Source organism: Odocoileus virginianus, chromosome 20, assembly GCF_023699985.2.
Source record: "Odocoileus virginianus isolate 20LAN1187 ecotype Illinois chromosome 20, Ovbor_1.2, whole genome shotgun sequence".
Lineage (NCBI taxonomy): Eukaryota > Metazoa > Chordata > Mammalia > Artiodactyla > Cervidae > Odocoileus > Odocoileus virginianus.
In genome coordinates, this window is record NC_069693.1 from 45711141 (window position 1) to 45721777 (window position 10637).

General features: G+C 51.6%; 1 protein-coding gene across 5 annotated transcripts; it reads left to right on the top strand.

Moving 5' to 3' along the window:
• The first annotated feature begins 5802 nt into the window (after nt 1–5802).
• On the top strand, nt 5803–10609 carry SLC22A31 (solute carrier family 22 member 31). 5 transcript variants are annotated; one of them, XM_020885256.2, is made up of 9 exons: nt 5808–6303; nt 7471–7574; nt 7662–7816; nt 8102–8270; nt 8443–8588; nt 8688–8796; nt 8907–9121; nt 9694–9805; nt 10331–10456. In XM_020885256.2, the coding sequence occupies exons 1-9, from the start codon at nt 6001–6003 to the stop codon at nt 10371–10373; spliced, it is 1356 nt and encodes a 451-aa protein (XP_020740915.2). In that variant the 5' UTR covers nt 5808–6000; the 3' UTR covers nt 10374–10456. The 5 variants fall into 5 exon arrangements, with proteins under 5 accessions (XP_070307502.1, XP_020740914.1, XP_020740915.2 ...); XM_020885254.2 differs by having other exon boundaries at nt 5810–6303; nt 10176–10609; XM_070451401.1 differs by lacking the exon at nt 8443–8588 and having other exon boundaries at nt 5803–6303; nt 8688–8792; nt 10176–10609.
• The last annotated feature ends 28 nt before the right edge of the window (nt 10610–10637 follow it).

A 10637-nucleotide genomic window follows, 5' to 3' on the forward strand; every position in this document is an offset into this window, starting at 1 on the left:
AGATATATGCTTAAAAAAATGAACTAAATACAAAAGCAGGCAGTAACAGAAGAACTGAGCAACATCAACAAAAACACAACACATACATAAAACAAATTAATGCAGAAGTAAATCCAAAAGAGAGCTGGGGTGGTTATACTAAAATCAGACAGAATAGAATATGACCTAAAATTGTTACCAGAATCAAAGAATGACATTATATATTGATTTTTAAAAAGTCAACCCATCAAGGAGATATAACAATTATATACACACCAAATAACAGAGCCCCCAAATGCATGAACTAAACATTGACAGAATTGAAGGCAGAAATAGATGGTTGAAAATAGATGGTTTCAACAATAGTTGAAAACTTCAATTCCTCACTTTCATAATGGATACAAATTCAGTAAGGATACAGAGGACCTGAACACTATACACTAGTCAGATTTAACAGACATATAGAGAACATTTCACCTAAAGCAGAGCACACACTCTTCTCATGTGCACATGGAGCAATCTCAAAAGCAACAGGTCACTCACTGGGCACAAGACAACACCCAATAAATCCGAAATGACTGGAACAACACAAATAATCTTCTCTGACCATGGTGGAATGAAGCTAGAAATTAATAACAGAAAGGAAAGTGGAAAATTCCAAACATGTGGAAATTAAAGAACACTTACTTAACCAACGAGTCAAAGAAGTCACATGGGAAACTTTAGAAAATGCTTTGAGAATATAGAAAATGAAGAAACACAAACGATGCGGTGAATGCAGAGGAACACTGAGGGACTTACTGCTGTAAATGACTGCTACGTAGAAAACAATGAAATCAATAAGCACACCTTAAGGAACAAGAAAAAGAGGGGAAAACTAAACCGAAAGCCACTAGAAGTGGGAAAGGACAAAGACTGAAGCGGAGGTACATGAAATAAACAACAGAATCAGCAAAACAAGTTGGTTCTTTGAAAAGTTCAATAGAATGAACAATTCTCTATATAAGATAAGAAAAAAAGACTCAAATTACTATAAACAGGAGTGAACAAAGTGCATTACTATGGATTTTGCAGAAACAAGGAAAGGTCATACAATAAACAATGCCAGCATGTTAGAAAACCTAGATGAAAAGGACAAATACCTAGAAACACGCAAACTACCCAAGCTGATTAAAGAGGAAACAAAAATCTAAATAGACCTATAAGAAGTTAAGAGCCTAAGTCAGGAAACAAAAACAGCCCAAGCAAGCAAGCAAGCCCAGAATCAGATGACTTCACAGGTGAATTCTACCAAACATTAAGGAATTAACCCCAATCCATACCACACTCTTCCAAGAAGTAGAAGAGGAAGGAACATCACTGAAGCTACTCAACATGCCCTAAGTTATGAGGACAGCACAACCTTGATTCCAAAGTCAAAGACACCAAAGCAAAAAACTACAAACCAGGAGCCTATGAAAACAGATGCTAATATCCTCAAGAAAATACTATCAAATATCACTCACATGTGGAATTTAATTTTAAAAATTATACAAATGAATGTATTTACCAAACAGAAACAGACTTATAGACATCAAAAACAAATTTATGATTACCAAAGGGGAGACATGGGGTGGGGATAAATCAGGGTCTTGGGATTAAGATACACAAAATACCACATATAATATAAATAATCAACAAGGACCCACTGTATAGCAGAGAGAACTCTACTCAATATTCTGTGATAACCTCTATGAGAAAAGAATCTGAAAAAGAATAGATATATGTATAACTGAAACACTTTGCTGTACACTGAAACTAACACAATACTGTAAATCATCTATAAATAAAATTCTTTTAAAAAAGAAAGAAAATACTAGCAAGTTGAATCCACTAGAACATTAGAATGATTATACACTATGATCACATGGGGCTTATCCAAGAAATAGAAGGGTGGTTCCACACGAAAAAGTCAATCAACATAATACATCACATGAATAGAAGGAAGAAAAAACCATATGATCATCTCAATACAGAAAAGATATTCAATAAAATCCAGCATCATTTCATGATAAAACACTTTTCAAACCAGGAATAGGGGAGTACCTCAATATGCCCCCAACTAACATCCCAAATACCCAAAGCTAATACAATAATCAATGATGCAAGACTGAAAACCTTCCCTCTGAGATCTGGTGCAAGACAAGGAGGACCGCTTTCACCACTTCTATTCCCTGGTGGCTCAGACAGTAAAGAATCGGCCTGTGATACAGGAGACCTGGGTTCAATCACTGGATCAGGAAGATCCTCTGGAGAAGGGAATGGCTACCCACTCCAGTATTCTTGCCTTGATAATTCCAGGGACAGAGGGGCCTGGCAGGCTACAGTCTTGGGGTCGCAAAGAGTCAGACACAACTGAACGACTCACACACACACACATTCAACACTATAACAGAAGTTCTAGTCAGAGAAAGAAATAAAAGGCATCCAAATTAGACAAGAAGTAGAACTGTCTCTATAGGCAGATGACTTGGTGTCATATGTATTAATAGAAAGTCCTGATAAAGAAGTTCAGCCCGATTGCTGGACACCAGATGAGTCTGTTTGTTTTAATGACTTGTACTTCTATACACTTGCTGTGCTTTGTGCTTGGTCGTATCTGACTCCCTGCGACCCCATGGACTGTAGCCCGGCAGGCTCCTCTCTGTCCATGGAATTCTCCAGGCAAGAATACTGCAGTGCGTTGCCATTCCTTTCTCCAGGGGATCTTCCCAACCCAGGGAAGCCATGTCTTTTCCATCTCCTGCACTGGCAAGTGGATTCTTTACCACTAGCGCCACCTGGGAAGCCTATACACAAGCAGTAAGCAATCTAAAAAGGAAATTTATTAGATAACCTCTCATTTACAATAGCATAAAAACAATTAAAAAATTAGGAATAAATTTAATCATGTCCAAGATTTATAAACCCAAACCATAAAACCCTTCTGAAAGAAACTAAAGACAATTTAAATTAATGAAAAGACATCTTGTGAAACTTAATATGGTTAAGAGGGCAATATTCCTCAAGCATTCTACAGATTCCCCAACATTTTTTTTTTTTTGCAGAAACAGCAAATGTGATTTTAAAATTCACATGGAATTGCCAGTGAAAAATAGTCAAATAGTCAAAATCATCTTAAAAAAAAATAGCATTGGTGGGCCCACACTTCTCTATTTCAAAATTGTAGCACAAAGCTCCAGTTTTCAAGATGTTATATTTCTGACATGAGGTCAGACATAGATCAATGGAATAAAATTCAGAGTCCATATATTAACCACATGACTGGTTTAATTAAGGGTGCCAACATGATGCAATGGGAAAAAAATACATCTTTCAACAAATGATGCTTAGAAGTCTGGATATTCACATGCAAAACAATGAGGTTGGACCTTTATCACATATATAAAATTAAATTAATTTAGATTAAAGCCCTAAATCAAGAGCGGAAACTATAAAACAGAAGTCATAAGTCTTCATGGTCTTGAATTTGGTAATGGTTTCTTACATGACACTACAAGCATGAGCATAAAGAAAAAATTAATTGAAGTTCATCAGCATTAAAAACATGTACATCAAAAGACACAATCAAGAAAGTGAAAAGACAACCTATAGAATAGGAGAAAAATATTTGCACATCATATATCTAATGATGCCAGGATTCAGAATAACACGTAAAGAACTCATACAACTCAACAACAAAAAGACAGGCACCCCAAGTAAAAAGCGGGCAAAACATCTCAGCAGTGACTTCTCCAAAGACAAAACATCCAACGAGCATATGCAAATCTGCTCAACATCACTAGCCATTAGGAAAATGGAAATCAAAACCTCCCTGAGGGACTTCCCTGGTGGTTCAGTGGCTAAGACTTTGGGCTCCCAACAGAGAGGGCCCGGGTTCCATCCTGGTCAGGAAACCAGATCCCACATGCCACAACTAAGCCCGGGGGCAGCCAAATAAATAAATATTTAGAAACAAAAACAGGGACTTCCCCGGTGGTCCAGTAGTTAAGAATCTGCCTACCAATGCCAGGGAAACCAGTTCGATCCCTGGCCCAAGAAGATTCCACATGCGGCAGGGCAACCAAGCCCCGGCGCCACAACTACTGAGCCTGCGCCCTCGAGCCCATGCTGCACAACTAAGAAGCCACGGAAATGAGAAGCCCACGCACTGGGACTAGAGAGCAACCCCACTTGCCGCAGCTAGAGAAAGCCCGCCTGCAGCAACAGAGACCCAGTGTAGCCAAATATAAATAAAAATAAAGAAATACACTTAAAAAAAACACCAAACCTCAGTGAGCTTTCACTGCCAGGGCCCAAGTTGGGGAAACTGGACCCCCACAAGCTTTGCAGTAGGGCCAAAACAAAAAATAAAGACACACACCGCACTGAAATATCTCACATCAACCAGGATGTAGATAGATTTTTTTTTTTTTAAAGAGAAAACAGGTGCTGGCAAGGAGGTGGAGAACTTGGAACCCTCATATATCTCAGGTGGGAATGCAAAATACGCATCGACTGTGGAAAATGGCCTGGTGGTTCCTCAAAAAATTAAACACAGACTCACCACAGGACCCAGCCATTCCACTCCAAGGTATATACCCGAAAGAAGTGAAAATAGGGACTCAAACACTTGTACACAAATGTTCACGACAATACTAGTCACAACAAATAGTGGAATCAACCTAAATGTCCACCAAAGGATGAATGGACATTCACAATGTGACGAATCTACATAATGGAATATTATGCAGCCATAAAAGGGAATGAAGTCCTGATACCTGCGACACTGTGGGTGAACCTGGAAAACATTATTCTAAGTGAAAGCAGCCAGACCCCCAAAGGCCACGCGCGGGCTGGCGGGCGGTCGCCAGGTGGCTGGGGGCGGGGGGATAGCGGTGATTACTCCGCCGTTACTTAATTGGTATCAGGTTTTCTTCTGTGGTGAGAAAGGTGGCGGTACCAAACATGGTTAGTTTTATGTGATGTGAATTTCTCCTTAAGAGAAAAAAACAAAATTTAAGCGTAATCTATAGGACCTATTGTAAGTTTCCTCCCTGTGAAGAAGGAAAATGGAAAACAAACTCGACTTACCTTGTTCCCGAGACGGAAGAAGCCAAAGCGCAGCGAATTCGAGCCCAGCTCAAAGGAGGCCCAGCACCGGACGAATGAGCTCGTTCCGCTTATCCCTTCAATAAGCCTCAAACTTCTGAGGGCGCGCAGCACCGAGCGGGGTCCCTCCCTTCCAGACACCACGTTTCCCCGGGGCCGCAGCCTGGTGGCCACGCAGGAAGGCCAGAGCAAGCCACAGGAGCTGGACGGTCCGCGCTGGACGGCCGGAGCCGCTCGCTCGCACGCTGCAGCGCCGCGGCCGGCCGCCTGGGAGCAGTGGTGGCCCGCGCTCCGCAGTCCCGGTCTCAGGCCCGCATGGGGTCCAGGAAGTATCCGGCCCGCGACCGCCGCACGTCGCCCAGGCTCGGAGCCTCCTGAGGGAGCGTCCGGCCAGGTCCGCGGGCAGGACGGAGAAGCCGCCTCGCGAGTCGCCTGCTGCCTCACGCCGCTCCGACCTCGCGCGCACGTGAGCGCCCCTCTGGCCACGCCCCAAACCGCGCTCCGCGCCAGGACGTCTCGCTGACCACGCCCCCGCGAAAACGGTCCCAGGCCCCTCACCTGCCAGGTCCTCGAGGGCCCCGCCCCCCGTCAGCTCCAGGCCACACCCCCATCCGCCCCGCCCTTCACCCGGGCTTTCCCCACAGGCCCCTCCCAGAGACCGTGTTTGCCTTCCAAGGCCCCGCCCCAACTCCCTCTATGCCCCGCCCAGGTCCCGCCCCACTAACAGCCAGAGCGCAGACAACGCCCCTATCGGGCCCTGCCCCGCAGACACAGTGCCTCTCACACCCCGCCCCGCCGACACCGCCCCTATAAGGCCCCGCCCCTCACACACTGTCCCTCTCAAGCCCCGCCGCCGCCGCCGCCACCGCCACCAGGGCGCAGAGGCCTCAGATGGAGCCCGAGGTGCGGGTGCTGCGCTTAGCCGGCGGCTTCGGCCGGGCCCGGTGCCTCCTAGCCGCCGCTTCGTGGCTGCCGTGCGTGGCGCTGGGGTTGGCGCTGGGCTCGGAGCTCCTGCTCACCGCGCTGCCGGCGCACCACTGCGGCTCAGACCCCGCGCGCGCCCCGAGCGCCTGCCTGCCGCTAAGCTACCCGGAGTCCGTGCCCCGCGCTGGCTCCTACGACTCTCGGCCCTGCTCACGCGGCTGGTACTACGCGCAGCCCGCCGCCGACCTGCTGCGCAGCCCGGTCACCCAGGTCTCTTTACTTGCCCCTCTGTCCCTCGTCCTCTGCTTCCCTGCTCTGTCTCCCCCACCCTCCATCTCCCTGCCCTCTGTCCCCTCCTCGGGTCCTCCTCGCTCTTCTGCCCTCGGTCGACGGGGGCTGTCATCCTGGGGCTTTTGATTGGGGGGGTCAGCCCCCTCCTGTCTGATGGTGTAGCAGATGTCCCAGTAGGCAGGGTGCCAGGGCAAAAGCAGAGTCTGAGACTGGGGGCTGCCCAGGTAGGCAGGCAGTCTGGGGAGGCGGAGGTGGTAAACTGAAGCTGAGCAGGTGAGTTCACAGAGGTCAGCAATGCCATGAACATTCGAGCAGCCTGTGCAGGTGTCCAGACTGGATTCCCAATACTGGATTCAGTCCAAGGAGTGATTTGGTCAGTTCGTTTTGAACAGCAGGTCTCTCCACTGTGAGGTGTGTGCAGGCTGGCCTAGAGGTAGGGGTGCCATGGAGACATCCCAGGACTCTGGGAGGGGGTAACGAACCTCCCACCCCCCCCCCACTCTCACACCCCCAACTCCCACCCCCTAACCCCCTCCCAACTAGGGCCTACGCACCCCTGCCTCCCTCTTGGCAGCCTATGCGCGGCAGCCAAACCCCACCCCGGGGAGGAAGGGCCCCTAACTGGAAACTGGGACAGGGTTGCCACATCCCTGCTCAGGCTCTTCTGGGGCCTTGAACCAGCTGTGCCTCTTCTTCCTGTTTGGTGTGGTGACAGATTCATGTCTACCAGCTTTCACAAGCAATCAGATTTTATTTTATTATTTTTTTTTTAGCAGTCAGATTTTAAAACAAAATCTCTGATGTAGTGTGACCCAAAATAATGTTAGGCTTAGGGAGAAGGAACAGGGTAGGCAGGGAGCTGCAAAGCTGAGGTCAAGGGCCCTTGGCTGGGAAAAACCGGTGAGCAAGGCCCCACAACCTGTTCTGGAAGTGGCTCTTGAAGTGTGGAGGGCAGGGGAGGTGCGGGAGAGGCCTTGGGGCCAGCCTGGGGGAGGGTGATGGCTGGAGAAAGTGGGTGCAACCCCGCCCAGGGAGGCATTGGGGCAACACCTCTATGGTCCTTTCCACCCTGACATTCAGGGAACTCTAGTGGGAGAGGGAGAGGAGGGTCTTGACTAGCTGACGGGTAACTGGTGTCCCCTACAGAGGAACCTCGTGTGTGAGGATGACTGGAAGTTACCCCTGGAGCAGGTGGACCACCTCCTGGGCTGGTTGCTGGGCTGTGTCCTCCTGGGCCCAGGCTGTGACTGGTGAGGTGCTGCCCCTTCCCTCCTGCTCTGACAGCCCTCCCTGAGTTCTCCTGATTGAATCGATGTGTGTCCCCTGCTTCCCACCAGGTTTGGCCGCCGGGCTGTGTTTGTGGGCTCCCTGGTGCTGGCCACGGGCCTGGGGGCCGGTGAGGCCCTGGTTGCCAGCTTTCCCGCCCTGCTGATTCTGCGGCTGCTTCGGGGCGGGGCCTTGGCAGGGGCCTCCCTTGCCCTCTATGTGGCTCGTGAGTACCATGGGGGGCCCTGGGAGGTGCCCACTCAGGCTAGGCCTCTGACCCATTGGAGGGTGCCTTTCCAGCACTCCAGTTGAGGGCCCTTCTCCAGAAGGCAGGAGAGACACTGTTCACTCTGTGGGCTCTGCTTTTCATGGGCAGGCCCAGGTGACAGAGCGGGCCGCATGTTGGCCTCAGACGTCCAGGTCCTGGTCAGGTCAGCCACTGGCCCTCACCTCCCTGGACAAAGCAGTCCTCCTGAGAGGCCTGGGCCTCAGGCTATCCGTGTCTGCCCAGGCCTGGAGCTGTGTGACCCCCCAAACCGCCTGGCATTCTCCATGGGGGCTGGCCTCTTCTCAGTGGTGGGCATACTGCTGCTGCCTGGCCTGGCCTTGCTCGCCCAGGACTGGCACCTCTTGCAAGGACTGAGCGCCCTGACAACGGGACTGCTGCTGCTCTTTTGGGGGTAAGTGAGCTGGGGTCATGTCCACTGCAGAGACCATGTGTCGCTTCTCTCTGACTGTTCAGCACCATGCAGGTGGGCACGGGACAGGGACACAGAGAGTCATGCTTTCTGTATTCCCACTGGGTCCTGCCCTATGGGGAGGTCCTGCAGCATCCTCACCCAACCCCCGCAGGTTTCCAGCTGTGTTCCCCGAGTCTCCCTGCTGGCTGCTGGCCACAGGGCAGCCGGCCCGAGCCAGGAGGATCTTGTGGCACTTTGCCAAAGCCAGCAGTGTGGACCCTGAGGACAGCAGGGAGGAGGAAAGCTCCCTGGCTAAGGGTAATTGACCAGCTAGGGAGAAGAGAGACTTGGGTGCTAGAGGAAGGAGGAGAAGCATCATCTTCTCACTGGTGCCCCACTGTGTCCCCCGGGCCACAGAGCTGGACGTGCTGTGCGAGGGATGCCCCCAGCCCCGGCACCACTCGGTCCTGGAACTCCGGCACACACACGTCACCTGGAAGAATGCACTCATCCTGGGCTTCAGTTCGTGAGGAGGGGGAGGGTGTGGGCAGGCTAAGGGAGGGAGGGAGGGGTCTTCATCTTCCCCCTGGGTGAGATCCCGCTCTGGCTGGGCTTATAACTTTGCATCCCTCCCAGGCTCATCAGTGGGGGCATCAGAGCCAGCTTCCTGCACAGCCTGGTCCCAAGTGATCCCAGCTTCTATTGGCCCTACTTCCTGGTGGCTGGCCTGGAGGCAGCAGCCACCATCTTCCTGCTCCTGACAGTGGATCTCTGGGGGCGCCGCTCAGTCCTGCTGCTGAGCACCTTGATCCTGGGCCTGGCATCCCTGCTGCTCCTTGCAGGGGCCCAGTGTGAGTGTGGGGTCCTGCAGGCTGCAGGGCTGTCGTGTTTGGCTGGGGGTTTGCCCAATGTGTGTGTGTGGGGGAGTCCTGAGATGAGCCCCCTCCCAGAGCTGGGGAGGCAGGATAATGTTGCTGTTCACCCCATCTATCATCTCCCCACTGTGCACCCGGAGAAACTGAGGCCCAAAATGATTCAGTAGAAGGGGTTAAATGTAAGGGTTTGGATCGAATGAGGGCTTCCCTGGTGGCTCAGATGGTAAAGAATCTGCCTGCAGTGCAGGGGACCTGGTTTGATCCCTAGGTTGGGAAAAGGGAACCCACCTACTCCCTCCAGTATTCTTGCCTGGAGAATCCCATGGACAGAAAAGCCTGGTGGGTTACGGTTAACAGGGTTGCAGAGTCGGAAACGATTAATCGACTAACACTTTTGAATGAGGGCAGCCTATGACCCCCAACTCCCAAGTGTAGGAGCAGAGAGGGAAGGCTGGCGAGGCCCAGAGCCCTGAGACATGGTGAGAGGAGGGAGGGTGCGTGGGCAGTGTGGGCACGTGGGCAGTGTGGGAGACTCTTCTCCTCCCCAGACCTGCCCAGCTGGACGGTGCTGTTCCTCTCTGTCCTGGGGCTCTTGGCCTCCCAGGCCGTGTCTGCCCTCAGCAGTCTCTTTTCAGCTGAGGTCTTCCCCACAGTGATCAGGTGAGCAGACCCTGCCAATATACCCCAAAATGCTCCCTACACTCCCCAGGTCTGTGCCATCAGGACGGGAGTTCAGTTGTCTCTTCCTGGGTGGTGAGGGGGACGCTGGTCCCAGAACGGTTGGCCCCATCAGCTCAGGAGTGGAGGATGGGGTGGTCAGAAGTGAAAACCCCCACTGAGGGTGGGATTCCAGAGGAAAATTGGCTTTGGATTTTCTAAAGGAAAGGACAACTTTTGTTCCAGGGCAGCTTTCCCTCAGACTTTTCAGCTGTTTTCCTGGGACCCCCACACCTTGGCCCCCACTAAGGGTACCCACCCCAGGAGCACTGGGTGCCCTGTGGGAGCCATGTTCTACCGCCCTCTCTTGCAGGGGGGCCGGGCTGGGCCTGGTGCTGGGAGCTGGGTTCCTAGGCCAGGCAGCCGCCCCGCTCACCAAAATGCACGGCCGGCATGGCTTCTTCCTGCAACATGTGGTCTTCACATCTTTCGCTCTCCTTGCCCTGCTGTGCATCCTGCTGCTGCCAGAGAGCCGCGGCCGCGCGCTGCCCCAATCACTGCAGGATGCTGACCGCCTGCACCGCTCCCCGCTCCTCCGGGGCTGCCCACACCAAGACCTTCTGCCCCTGCTGCCAGCCTCCCTCCCTGGGGCAGGGACACAGCTGGTCCAGGAGGGGTGACCAGGCTGCAGAGACACTGCCACCCACCAGTGCTGATGGAAGGGTCTCAGGAGAGTGGTGGGGAGCCGGCTTGTTTTCAGGGGCCCTGGCCCCACTCCAAGTGGGGAAGATAAAGGTGTGCGTGGAACTTGGCTTCCTCTCTGGCTCTTCCCTCA